This window comes from Diplotaxodon limnothrissa, linkage group LG8 (assembly GCF_057381915.1).
Source record: "Diplotaxodon limnothrissa isolate DT_005_m linkage group LG8, D_limnothrissa_male_GT1.1, whole genome shotgun sequence".
NCBI lineage: Eukaryota > Metazoa > Chordata > Actinopteri > Cichliformes > Cichlidae > Diplotaxodon > Diplotaxodon limnothrissa.
The window spans coordinates 25760869-25775883 of NC_140603.1; the positions used below are offsets into that span (position 1 = coordinate 25760869).

Consider the following 15015-nt stretch of genomic DNA (forward strand, 5'->3'; position numbering starts at 1 on the left):
TCTTGTAAATACATAGTAAATTACGTCATTAACACCTGCAGATTCCACAGTATTTGCATCACTAATCTGGCAACTTCAGGTGTAGACCTTCATTGGTTAGTTACAACAAAAAGTTTGATGTATGTAGACTTAGAAAAATAACACCTACACCCAGTGGTAACCTTTAAGACCGTAGTTCCTTAAATGGCCACTAGAGGCTGACTCTGAAACTGAGTCAATCTCCACAAACTCCCATGTTAAAAAAGCTTTAAGTTTTAAAAGAACAAAACAAAAAAGCCTAACATTAAGTTTTACAGTGGCCCGATTACATTAGTGTCTAAATAATGAGGTGAATTGACATACAGGCAATAACGTTTTTACTCATGCCCATTAGGCTGTTAATTATTTCCAGGTTTCAAACATGACTGAATTCACATGGGTAATATGAGGTAAAACTTCGCTTTGGATTTGTGTGAATGAAGGAGGGATTTCAAGTTATCATGTAGCCACAGCACGAATTGAACACAATGGCTGAATTATCGTCAGCTGTAGTCACCGGGCTGAAAATCGCGGCGTGTTTGTGGCGTTGGTGCTTATTACAGCATTTTACATTCGATTGGTTGGCAAAATTATGGCACTGAAAAAATACTTTTGAACGATACAAAATTGGGCTTTTTAAAATGATAGTCTATGGTGATTGCCTGGCTTTTGGCGCAAGAGACCACTGGAGAAACTTAAACTGGAATGAAACTACTTCCAGGGTGGTTTAATTTTTTTATCCCTGAAGGTTGCCACTCGAATTTCCTGCTTTGCTGGAAATTCAAACAATTTGTTTAACACATGCCGGTGTCGCGCTGCTCAGCGCATCATTTCATGCCGCATTACAGTCGGTTGGTTTGTAGATGTAGGTCACAGCAGAAGTCACATTGTGAGGTATTAAATTACTGTCATTATCTGAATTTTGTCCCAGGCTATCTTTGGTCACAAGGCTTTTAAAAACAGTCAGAACTGAATCTGTGCCCTGTGGGCACTGAACGAAGATATCACCATCAGTCTTTTACATTTCATCATCCTCTCTACATAGCAAATAAAAACAAAACTTTTTTTCATTTCGCCTTGGTTAAAAGAGCTAAGTGATTTTTTTAACCTTAGACTAGAAATATTTTGCCTGGAAACATATTTGCCATTAGTGTAACAAATGTCTGAGTTTTGTGTCCCAGTTCAATTTTCCTGTTTCACAAATAAAGGACAAGTAATAGTGGCTAAGAGCTTGCCTACGTACAACTCTGCATATCCTCGTGTTGATTATGCTAATAAGCTATATTAGGCTGTTTATGCTAGGCTAAAAAATTCAATTCTATTGAAAGCTTATTAGCATAATCAACACCAGGATATGCAGAGTTGTACGTAGACAAGCTCTTAGCCACTATTACTTGTCCTTTATTTGTGAAACAGGAAATAAATACATGTAATAACAAGTAAGATTATATTTATAATTAATTAATCATCCCTATTGTTAATTTTTTTTTTTTAATTTTTAAATAAAAACCAAAACCGTATCCCTAAAAACTACAAGATTCCTAAATCAACGTGGCAGTATCGTCGATTCCACTGTTTTCATTGGACTTCTACAACAAATCAGCGAGGTGAGAAGGATCTAGGATCTAACAAAGGCCATCTAGTGTCAATGTGGGAAATGTTAGCCTTCTTTTTTCAAGCCTAAACAACAGTGGTCAGGAGTTCCCACCCTGCGGTTTAACCATTTTCACTCTCCTTCTGTTCAATTTTTGTTTGTAAGTCCTCCAGTTTTACAATTTACTCAATACTTGTCTTAATCATCATGACGTGTGAACGGATGAAAAAATCTTGGTTTTGGTTTCTCCTTCCTCCATATCTATCCTCAGCTCTACCAACGCACTGACTTCATTAGGTAATAGAGTAGCCCCCTCCCTTCTCTCTTTCCTCCCCAGTCGCCTTCTGCTCTCGCTCCGTATCGCTCTCCCTCTCTCCCCGCACATCAAAGCGAGTCTCTGTCACTCTTGGGGATAGAAACGGTTAATGCCTGGGGCTTTGATGTTCCACTGCTGTGTGAGCCCAGCCAATCCTCAGCCTGTGCTTGCCTCCCATCCCTACATCATCTAATAATTCTTTGTGGAGGAGAGGCAGAGCGAGAAAGAGAGATTATGATTACTCCCTTTCACTCCTCTTCCACATGTATCCATCTCCCACTACTCAATATGGAATTCCTGTTCCTGACGAACACAAATGCCATCAGACAAATCATATGCTCTTTTCCCTTTTTTTTTTATTCTTCCCTCGCTCACACCTTTTCTACTCTCTCCATTTTATATTTTGCATCATCTGCAGCTTGTATCATGTCTTTTAAGCCGTATCTAGCCCACTCAGTCTCTTTTGAAGATCTGACTATTGCGGGGCGGAGATGAGATCGAGGATGAATCTCTAAACCCGACAGTGTCTCTGCGCTGCCAGACAGAGTCAAACAGCAGAACATGACCAGCATAAAGAGAGGGTCATAGCTGCAGTGACAGGCCTTGTCAGGCATATTACAGTGTTTAGTGAAATATATAAGAGAGTCTGCACGCATGTACTCTTTTTCCAGGAGGAGTAGGTGAAGGTATAACAGAGCTCATCGTCTGTAACAGCCTCTCTGATGAGAACAATATTACAATCAGGCCCGTTAGGGCAGCCTCTGTGTTATAAAACTGACATTTTTTCCTAAAATATTTACTGTTATGTTCGGGAGCTTTTCAAGGCCAAAAAACCCCAATATCAACAAGGCCTCTGTTAGCGATACAAATGCCAGTTTCTCCTGTGTAATATTCTTCCAGCCGCAGTATGTTATTCTGCAGATGCTCCCTTTCCCACACTGTATTATTCTGCTGCATGGTTTCAATCTACACCAGAGGGCTGTGAGAGTTTAACAAAATACCAGCATGGATTTACACTTGCCCAAAATTTCAACATAACCCCATGACAGCTAGAAATTGGAGCAGTTTTCTCCCAAAAATGAAGGAGAAATGTAATCAAATCAAAGCACATGTGAGCTACTCTTATGAATAAACCAAATTTTAGGGAACTGCAGGAGAAATGTAGTTGAGACCTCAGTTTTTAAGTTACTCTGAAATGAAAGAAGAACCCCCACAAGGCTACAGATACTCAAACAACCTTTTGTGGTACAATAAAAATACAGGTTATGTCATGCAAATTAGCCTGCAAGACGCTAAATATTTATATATTTAGGGCCTTTGCGATCACAAAAAATTAGCAAAATAATTCAAAAGGGGAGGATTACAGTTTGTCCTGTAGGACAACAAGCATGGGAAGAGAGGCTGAAAGGAGTGAAGAGGAAGCAAGTAAGAAGTCAGAAATAGGGCGTGACATGGCTAAACACCAGCAGCTCAATCCAATTTTGCCAGAAAAGGCTCCCTAGCTTGGCAAAATTTGTATGCTGCATGGTCGTTCGCCTGTAAATAACCATATTTTTGGCTTCCTGGACAAATACCTTTTTTAAAAAACTTTCACAGTTGAGGGATGGGGAAAGAGAAAGGGACTCACCAGCCACAGAATTAGGGCGGGGCATGAGGTACAGAGGGATGGAGTGGGCAGAATGGGAGGACATGCTCTCCAGGTTTCGCTCAGGGATTTTGTTGAGGCTGTAGGTGGAGGCGGTCATGTTTTCATCCACCCTGTATAGGAACGAGTCCATGCCTGATTTCTGAGACTGCCACAGTTTCAGGTTTCCCCGCGAGCCTTCGCCGTATTTGCTGCCTCGCTCCATGTTCTCCGAATAGCTGGTCAGAGTTGCTGCAACACAAACAATGACACAGTCTTTTAGATCATTTCTTTTGTTTTAGACACTGGGTTTGTTTGAGTTTCTTTTGTCATCTTTTCACCCACCCAGCCCATCTGCTTTCACATTTATTTGCTGTTGTTCTGAATCAATGGTATGTTGATGCAATGCTTTCCTCATCAAACTGCAGGTGTTCACCATTGTTGCCAGGAAACAATGACGCACCTGCTTCGACTTTTGCCTCGCACCAGAGAGCATTTCGGCGCTCCTGATTCCTTTCAATTGATGCATAAATGCCACAGATGATGGCGAGGTATCAAGCTGCTTCCAGTTGGTGTAAAGACCAGGAAAGGACCTTCGCTGTACTGGGAACTGATCACAGACCAGATCAAAGAAGACTTTTGGACAGTACCTTGCTCGGGTCTGGATATGGCATTCAGAATGACCATTTTTCTTTTTGTTGGTCATGACTCAGATTTAAATCAAACTGTTTTGCACAATTCAAAATATCATTTTACGATTTTTGGCTTTAGCACACAATCAGAGTTGTACAGAGTGGTTTGGAAATGCACAGGCCCGTTTTCCCACTGTTGGAACTCTCAGGCGTACTTTCTTTAGTTTTGTTTTTGTGGCAACCCTGCATTCCTTTTACCTTGGATACCTTGTAAAGGCATTTAAGTGATGTCTCTCCTGAACTGACTGCATTTCAGTAGTAGTAGTGGGGAAAACAAAATTTGTTTTGCTTTCTATACACAACAATACAGCATAATGTCTGTTTATTGATCTTAAAAACACTACCACAGAACAATCACAGACAAAGCCTAGTCAGCGCCCTGTATATGGCTAATTCAACAAGTAACAAATACAAATCAGTAATGTACATAACAGATTTACTAAGGTTTGCGTGCACTGCTACCATCTCAGATTATGAAATTAGGTTTGGTGGGGTTTATTCCAGCTCAGATTTCCAACATCCCACCTCAAACGGAAAGCAGCATTATTTCCTGGGTGAAATGTAGTACCTACTCCGGGGTAGATACCTCCACCATAAACCCAATAAAGCTGCCATTAAGGTCAGCCAATGGGTCAAAACCTGGAGTCGTCTGATTGGTTAACTCAGACAAAACAAGATGTAGAGATACAGTTTTTTAAAGAACCAGCAGAATTACCATGTTCACCCAACTCAATGGCCTAGACATAAAAAAACAAGGAGCCCCAAAGACCACAGCAAAACAAAAACAACCCCCCTCCCTCTTCTCTTTCCCCTAAGATACGATATCATATTGTAACTCAAGTTTCTTTGGGGTTTGTTGCTTCTTCTTTCTGTATTCATGAATGTACTCATGTTCATTGCGGGCGTTTTATGTGAATCAGCACGCAGATCTCACCGATAATCCCGCTGTCCCTGCTCTCCAGTGTCGAGGTGGGACTAGTGACAGAACCGTAGGCGCAGTCCCTGTTGCCAGCCTGGCCGGGCATGGCAGGGGGGAGGGTTGAGCAGGGGCTGCCTGCAGGTGGGGAGGCAGTGCTGCTGGTCAGGGTGGAACACGGGCTGATCCTCTGGTTCTGGCCCTAGGATGGACACAAATAAACACAGTTTTAAAGATTTTTTTGGCTCCCACAGCTCCATTAGCACACATGGGTATTAATGGCAAAAGTACAGCGTTTGAACTTTTAAAATGTGACTCATATGAAGGAAAATGCCATTCCAATACTGCAGTTTTCAAAAGCTCAGCCCCCTGCTGATCCTCTTAGTCCTTCTCCCACATGTATACAAACACATATAATACTAACTCATAATATGCTCCATTTCTCTACAAGATACACTTGAAGAAGTTTTAACAATTAGGCCACGTTGCATAACTAACGAAAATTGCAAATGTACAGCATGTTTACAAACACAAATACACTCAACACTCCTGGCAGTTGCATTTAAAAATACTTAATAATGGTACCTTCACTACAGCCAATACATTTTACAAGTAGCATATGTACTGTATACAGTGATGTGGTTTCTTTTCAGAAAACAATAGAGAGATTCAGTGTTACATTTTAACACTAATACTAACTTTAACTTGCATTTATAGATCCATAGAAACCCCTATTTTCATGCACATTTTCCTCTTCTTTGCCATAACTACAATCTTATATGTAGTATAAATGTATAGTATTTTCAGTCCTGGCACTTTCCAGGCACCCTGGAGTGACTCTATTCGATGTCAGCTCGGGTTAGGAGACAATCGACCACGGGCGACAAAATATAAACACTCTGCTGCATCCAATCAGCAGCTGCTCTGAACACCCACAGATGTACTCTTGTGCAAAACACATAACCTGCCCAAATTTATAGGATACAAGCATGCAACAGTCACAGAAAAACAAGCAAGCCAAGTAACCACGTATTTGCGTCAGTCACTGAAAGGCACACACGGAAATCTCTCCTAAGCACAGACAGAAAAGAGGGGTGAAGTGGCGCTCAGGGCAAAATCTGGTCTAGTTTAATTTGCAGGAGGAAGTCTGAAGGGACACACCAAGCAAATACATTTTAGATTAGCCAACAGACATCCAGAGTCAGGAGTAATGCTGTAGCTAAATGATTATTTTCAGTATTGATTAATCTGCCAATTATCTGTTGACGGCCTGCTGAGCTTGGAGATGAGAACAGGGTGACAATTAATCGCAGGATTGTTGGTTTGATCCTCAGGTCCACTTGTCCACATGTCAACATGTCCTTGGGAGAGACACTAATCTACTGATTGCTCCAAATAACCAAGCAACTGCTTATTATCTATTCGAGTGGGTGAATGAGAGACAATGTGGCCCTTTGATTTGACTAGCACTGCACAAATGTAGTCCGTTCGCCATTATTTTTGTGATAAAGTCTTCTTATTACACAAACACATGAAAACTTTTATCTAAACGCTGCCGATTAACTGATAAGTTGAAAAATTGTTGTAGTTGTAATTCCTTATTTTTAAGAAAAGCAGCAAACCCTCACACTTGAAAACCTGGAACCATTGAACACTCATATGTTTTCACAATAAACAACTACTCACCTCAACAATACACACACTGCAGAGTACTACTAGATTAGTGGGATAACTGTGACACCTGTAAACACACTTCCACTTTAAGTAAATGCCCTCTGGCTGACACTAAACAGTGTTTCTGTGCCTGCGGAATAACAATTTGTCAACCAGTATTTCAGTCACCGCTGCCCTCTGCTGTCTTCATGGATGAGACCGCTCAAGTGTCATGTTTACAAGAGCTTGACCCCGATGTAACCAAACATCCACACCAGCAGACAAATCTTCAACCCTGCGTGCGCTCAACCACGCCGCAGTTCTATCAGCTCAGATAACGAACGCAGCCTTCTGTAGGTTTGACCTTAAATGTCGCGTGTGGATTGGATTGAACTTGGAGAGCACTGCATCTATTTAGGGAGCGAGAGCACGCGAGTATGAAAGGCAATTAACTGCACCCTCTGCAAGTTGAGGTCACCTTGTTCTATCAGCTGGCGAGGTCTTGCAGCAGCTATTGTAGGAAGTCAAACATGTTAAATGGCAATTTTTTTATAATGATCACTGAATTATAAACGCCCAGCATACCAAAGATCACCTTAAAAATGCCAAAAAGGAGAATTTATGCATTATAGAGGGAGACCCAAAGAAAAACAAACAAAGAATCTTGAATTGACTTCTGCAACAACAAAGATGTTTGCAAGAAAACGAACACACAGTTTTTTGTTTTTTAAATATTGATATTGTGTTCACTGATAAGCCTTTAGAGCCATGTAGCACTTTATTTTCTTCCTTTTTCTGACAGAAGCTGCGTTATTACATCATTTGTCCAGCAGGGTGGCTGGAGAAATGTATCAGAGTAGTATCAGAGCCATTATTTCCCATTATATGTCAAGTGTAACCCCAGGCTACTATGTCAGCCATTTGAGGCCGAGACCATCACCATAGACGCCCATGTGAAAACGCCCAACTTCGAAGCAGCAGCTTTTAAAATTTATTGAAGGGTCTCGACATTATAAATATAAAGAGCCTTGAGAAAACTGTTGGTGTGATTTGAAGATATATAAAGAAAATTAAAAAATTGAAGGTAGCGGTATCCTACCAATATCTGGATGGCATATGAATGTATGTTTTTTATCTTGAGCTAATATTTTTTTGCCCTATCAACAGAGATGGGCGCGTTACTGTAATCTGATTACTTTTTTCAAGTAACGAGTAAAGTAAGGGATTACTATTGCAAAAACGGTAATTAGATTACCGTTACTTTCCCGTAGGAACGCTGCGTTACTGCGTTACTAAAACCGTGATTTTTTGCGAGAATGTCTCACGACAGTGACGTAAGCGAGTGCGCCGTTAGTGACAACAGCTCTGTGCAGATCAACAATGGATCACATATCGATTGTGGGAGAGAGTATGAGCGTGCAGCGTTTAAAGCGTGGAAGTACTGACCTTACTTTGAGTTTGATTCCATAAAAAGTGACAAAAACATTAGCGTCCATCGTGCGTGGGAAGAAAACTTCTTTTTACAGCGAAAAAACCCCCTAAACTTCCAAGCAAGCACCGAGTGCGCAACGGGAAACTCACAGAGAAAGTCGCGGATTCTTCAACTGACCGCGGCACACCTGCACCAGGGTAAACCTCCGCCTACCCCACTCCTGCTTTACAGGTGAAAATAGAGCAACAGGACCGCTGAGTCTTTGACTTTATTTATTTTCTGCTGTGTTTTACTTGCATCTATTTGAAAGAGTGAGTGTAAACACAAAAAATATTTTATTTTATGTGCTGGAATGTGCAGAAAATAGCTTTAAATGTTAAACTAATTTATTCAAGTCAGAGAATGTTGCATATAATTAAATTTTTGCTTGATGCATAAAGTTAAAAGATTAAAACTGATAAACAAGTTAAAAAAAGAGACTTTTCCATTTGATTACATTTTGTATGATGGATTATGCAGAAAAAGTAGAATTGGGCTGAAAGATCTATCGCTTTATCACCTATTCAGGTTGTAAATTGTGTTTTTAAAAAGTAACTAAGTAACTAAGTAATTAATTACTTTTGAAAAGAAGTAATCAGTAAAGTAACGGGATTACTTTTTTGGGGAAGTAATCAGTAATTAGTTACTGATTACTTTTTTCAAGTATGTTTATGGTTACATCAAGATCTGCTAATCCCTAACTCTGCATATTTTTGTTGTCTTGTGGAGGGCAAAGTGTCAAACCCCTGAATTACTGCACTAACCAAAGTCCATTAAAATCTAGTAAATCCCAAGCAAATGAGAAGAATTACAACAAAAGCCCACTCTTTTATCTGCTAATAGATGGTGTCTCGAGGCAATTCTTGTCATTTTTGGTGGTTAATGAATCAAACAAAATTGCAATCCAGAGAACAGTATTTGGGGCAGATATCTAAAACAATAAGTTTGTACTGTGTGCACGATGCAGCAGGGTGCTCGTGTGAGTCACGTCTCTAAAAAGAGCCGCTTGAATAAACCTCTCTCAATTTATACACCCCCACTGCTACAGCAGCGCTCACATCAAGCACAGGCAGTCCATCAGTCTAATCGCTTATCCACACTGTTTCAGAGCGAACACATACCTATGCCTGCCTTGAATGCTTCAGCAACAGGTTAGCCCCTTGTACCCCCCCCTCCCCGTCCCACCCTGTTTCTCTTTCGCTGCCTCTCCGCGGCAACTGTTTTTCCTTGCACAGTTTGGAAAATTCATACCTGTCAAATTAGGTTTAGGTAGAGATACCAGGGCATCTGCTGCTGAGCTTAGAGCAAGTCTCTTGTGCCAGGAGCTGTTTGTTGCACAACTGACAAATTCACAAATAGAAAGGTTACGGCGCAGGAGCAAAACATTAAGTCTAACCTGCCGCGTGTCGGCTCAAGAAACTTCCTTTGAATAATCTAGAAATAATCTAAATAAGGAAAAAAATAATCATATTTGTTTTATAAAAAGCTAATTAGGCAGGAGGATATCTGACACTTGATGGAGAGGCACTGGTAATCTCAGAATCTAAAGCACTCTGGCACATGAGGGCAATTTACTGAAAAGTCCTTTGATCTGGCTACCCTGACTTCCAAAGATCTGTCAAAACTGACTGTAAACACGAATATTATGAAGATAAATGTCAAAACAGATCGAATCAGATGTGTTTGTTCAAGTTTCCAAGTGCGATCGCTCACAATGCAAATGTGTGAAAATCACATAGCTTACAAGACAGATTCGACTGTTTGACTCAGATATAGATTAGGATAAATAGAATGAAAGTCTGTAGCTATGACAAGTATTTACTGGGTTAATCTGAGAGAAGGCTTCTTATCAAATTCACACTGCGTGCATCACGTGATGAACTCTATCATCAGGGAAAAAGTGCAGATCGCTGAGAATAGTTAAAAAAAAAGCATATTTCTGGTACCTGTCTCGCCTCGGGTTCCTCCATGCTGTACTGGGTACCGGCTGGCCCCTCGCTCAGTTTGTCTCCGAGAAGGAAACCCAGGCGCGTCATCAATGTGTTGGCTGCCTCATCCACGGATGGAGGGGGGCCCAGCTCCTGGCTTGACTCCCCTGTGGAGGCAGATAGACACAAGGAGGAGGAGGCAGGAGATGGGGGAGAGCAAAAAGAAGAGAAAGGAACGGGAGAATGTGTGTCAGTGGTGGGCAGAAAACTGAACAGCAGCTTATTTTGCCACAAGAAAAAAAACAAAAAAACCCCAAAACCTTACAACATTTCATTTTTTATATATCCATAACCTCTTTACCTAGAAACACACAGTACACTTGTTACACTCCCTTTGAATAAACTACAGCCCTGACTACACACCTGGACACACAGCACCTGCACGCAGGAAAAGAAAACGAAGCACCCTACCAGAGTTCTCCCATAGCTCAGAGCTGTGCATTACTAACACATTCCCCAACAGCCGGACTTTTCGGTTGAGGTATCTCCTTACATAAACTCCAAAATCCCCTCAGCCACAACAACAAAAACAGTTTTCAACTGTTTACAAAAAGCTGCCTTCCACAGCGACTAGCAGTAGGCTCCCATACCGACGACAGCTCCTTCCGCACCACTCATCACCACTACGGCTCGAGTGACGTAATGAAATACGCCCTTCACCTGCGTGTGTGTGAGTGAGTGAGAGAGAGAGATCGAGAGAGAAAGAGGTGTGTGCCTTTTCAAGACAAAGCGTGCATGTCCACATCCTTACTCCTATTTACAGAGACTCCTGGGACTAAAGAGAGCAAAGAAAACACCCGGGTGAGCCTGCATGATGATCAGATGATCAAAACCACAAACACACACAAACACACCCCCAGAGCGGAGGGATTTCAGTTGCCAACTTTACAATAGGACCCATTTAAAAATCCCTTAAAGACCTCATCCCGTCACCCAGTTGCCTGGTTACCCCCCACCCATAACAAACCCTAACCAGTGGTATCATGTTTTTCAATCACACTTGGCCCTAGAGGTGCCTACTAGATCAGTTTCATTTCAATTTCACATTATTCACTGGAGTGCCACTCGCAGAGCTCAAGGTTGTGTTAATTACTCACCCTGCACAAAAAAGTGACTGGTGGCTAAATTCAAACAGCTGTAATTGGACATATAAGCCTCTGAATTGGCCCAGACATCAATGTTATTGAAGCCAACAGCACAAGATGGTTGGTTTTTAAAAAAAAAAAAACAGCTCGAGGCAGAGTGTGTTTTTTTTTTCCCCCCTCAGTTTTCCAGCAGGGCTGGTCAAACCAGACTGGCAGGTAGTTACACGAAACTCTGACTGACAGCCATTAAACAGTCCAAGCCGCCACGCCACCTCTCTGAAGACGGACAGCTTGTCTACAGCCTGTGTCCTCTCACTCGTCAGTTCGAAGTCACACACACACACACAGACGGGCAATCTAAAGCCCGGGCTCCCCTCTCCATTTGCTCATGGGCGGAAAAGGCAGAACACTGTCAGGTTCCTCATTAGATTGACTCCAAGACAGTGTGAGCAAGTAAAGAAGCTGGGTGCCTTCTGACGGAGGGAAAAAAAACCTTTGAATCAAATGGGGACGACATGGGTGCAGTGCTTCAATAAAAAAAACACACACAGCAGCAACCAATAATGAGGTAATCAGAGCATACATTAGGTCCGAAACAAGCTAATTATGTATGAGTTTTAACGAGATGGTGATGGCTTTATGGAGCAGAGTGCATTCCTCCAAGGTCAGTGAATCCATGGGTTTCCCTTGAGGAAGTGTCCATTAATGGAGAAGATGTAGCTGGGGTAAACGTCCTACCTCCTCACCGCTAATACCACAGGAGGACGGCTGAGATGCACTTGGATCGATTCATAGTTTTCAGACACATGACTACAGCAGAGCTCTGGTTTGTGTTGGTATAAGCTAACCACAAACCTGTGAATTTTTCATCAATTTCAAGCCACGACTAGAAAGATAAAAACATCTAAAAAGAAGAAAAACAAAATATGTGTGAAAAAACTGAATGTTTTGGACCCTTTTGATCTGTATACAGCATGCACAGCAGTACTTCAATCACTAAAAACAGCCCCGGGTTCCTGCCAGAGCGCCACTTTTGCCGTGTTTTACACATACCTTATTGGGAATCTTTTCGTTAAAGCATAAAAGTTTACACAGTTATGTAAATTTTCAATTTGGAGTGGTCAATATATCTGCTGTGTTGAAGGTAAAGGAGAAGAAGGTAAGTGCTGACTGGTTAATTTCAACTTACAAGTGATGTTTATCGATAAGTGGGGTCATTTTAGTCAACATTTCGGCAGATTACCAACAAAACAGCAGCATCTTTGATAGATTGTATGAAATAATTTTAATCAAATGCAATTAGATTAAATTTATAGGACAACAACAGGTTGGTTTTCGCTTTGGTTTATCCAATGTAATAACTATCATGCCGAGGAACATCTTATTTTGCTGGAAAATAGTCTTTGTGTCACTCACTGGGTTGCATTGTTCTATGTCTGAAACCTAGAACTGGGCATTTTTGTTGCTGCCATCTTTTCTTTTTGAAACCAGTCACCATGAGTGAAGGATACAAAAAGCTTTACCACCATACAGTAGCACGTTGCTAATCATAATGAGGATGTGCTGATTTACCGTTCTCGACACTGTTGGGTACCAAAATTTACAAAATGAAGATCATGCTGCATTTGAACAAGATGTGAAACTAGTGAGTAAGATGCTAAACTCATACTAAGGACAACAATCAAGGGAACAGAGGTATACAAAACCTCTTTTTGCAACTAGGAGCGCCCTCTTCTGGTTGTCCTTTTTATACCTGGGAGCCTTGTCCATCTTTTATATACAGTGTATCGTTTTTCCCTAATGATGTGATATCCCATGAAGACCATGAACAGAAGAAACCTACATGAAAAGTAAAGCAAATCATCTATCCATACAGACAGCATGTCATTTCTATGTATTAGCTGCTGTCTTTGCACCAGTCTGAACACTGAGCCACCGAAGGCTTCCCAGTTGACAGACTGGTAGTAGTAAGGAGTGAATATATTAGCAGTCATTAGTCAACTGCTCCCGTAGGTGGTGTGGTGGGGGGTTGGGGCGTGATCGTGATCATGATCAAACATGGGCTCTGTCTGCCTGTGTTAACTTGTGTTCTTTCACTCGTCTCTTTGAATGCTACTCTCTCCCTCACAATCCCCTCTGTTCCCTTTAGTTCTTCTTACTATAGCGTCTGTGTAGCAGCCAGCTGTTGGCCAACCCTGTGCAGGAGCGAGCAGTTTGTCTAGGTTTCTTTTGATGTGGTAACAAAATCTCTAATCTGGATGCCCGAGCCCACAGTGAGTCCCTTGAGCGAACCATAGGCAATCCCTTTGTACATCTTTAAACTCTCCCACTCTAAAAATATGACAGCAGAGTCAAACATATGGCCAAGGCCCAGATTTTTGGCAGTGACGACAATCACAGAGCTGTCAAACTCGAAACAAAAATACCATACCATCTGAATCCTTCTTAAAGCTACCTGTTCTTGTAGCTACTGTAAGGGAGCTACAATCAAAGGGAATATATTATCATAATGTAGGGGTTGTATGTACTGATTTGCTTCTATTTATAGCCCTACCTTTTGTTCTTTAAATACACATTATGACAGTCACATGGTGCCGAAGTCACTGCAAGCAAACATCTAGATCACTTCAAAGCCAGACGCCAAACACACGGCTAAAGGAACTTCAGGCGCTTTTCGTCAGTGTAACATCTTAATAAATATAAAATAAAATTTGCCCAACATCAAAACACATATATGCATATATATACATACATATATATATATATATATATATAAATATATTAGGGGTGCAACGATATTCGTATCGATATTGAACCGTTCGATACAGTGCTTTCGGTTCGGTACGCATATGTATCGAACAATACAACATTTGTAATTTATTTTATCAATTTTCCTTCTGACGATGCTGTCTGTGTGGAGCGCTCAGTGAATCTGCATTCGACTACTCCGCCTAGGCTGCACTGTCGAGCGCAGATCCACTGAGCGCTCAACACAGACAGCATAGTCAGAAGGAAGAGCGCAGGGCAAGCTAGCGAGACAGAAGTTAAGCTCTCCTTGCAACAAGCAAATTGAACCTCATTCAGATCTGGCGTTTGGAATTATTTTGGTTTTCATGTGACGTATGACCCTGAAGGTAAGCGAGTCATGGACTAAAGTAAAACAGTATGTTGGATGTGCCATGCAATGCTCAATTACATTGGTGTGAACTAGTGTGTTAGCGCAGTTAGCTCGTTAACGTGTTGGCCGTCTAGCCCCATGCACGGAGCGATCCGCGGTAGCTCGTTAACGGAGATTTGCCGTGTTGTGGCGTTAAGGTCATTTCAACGAGATTAACCTGAAAGCACTAGTGGGAACACAACGAATATGACTGCACATTTACGCCGACATCATCCTAGTGCAAAGACAAAAACAACAAGCATGCTACTAACTTTAGCCAAGTCATTTAGACAGCTGTTAGCACATGATTCTCCTTATGCTGCTGAGAATATAGCCCAGAAGAAGCGGATAGTATAGCTTTTATTTTGGAAAGAGCCATTTCTCTGTAATAAACTCTCTTTTCCAAAGATGATGTGATTCCTCAATCAGATACAGGGCTCGCAATATCGCTAGCCCGACGTCCCGGAGCTAGCGATTTTTTCAGTCGGGCTACCAAAATCT

At 41.5% G+C, this 15015-nt stretch overlaps 1 protein-coding gene across 1 annotated transcript in view; it reads right to left on the reverse strand.

Moving 5' to 3' along the window:
* Positions 1-15015, reverse strand: part of tanc2b (tetratricopeptide repeat, ankyrin repeat and coiled-coil containing 2b) — a 190091-nt gene that overhangs the window by 38605 nt on the left and 136471 nt on the right. Inside the window, exons 6-8 of the mRNA XM_085361558.1 lie at positions 10231-10379; positions 5179-5362; positions 3556-3804 (exon numbers count right to left, since the gene is read on the reverse strand). Coding sequence (XP_085217684.1) covers positions 3556-3804; positions 5179-5362; positions 10231-10379 — 582 coding nt within the window. The remainder of the gene's footprint in view (positions 1-3555; positions 3805-5178; positions 5363-10230; positions 10380-15015) is intronic.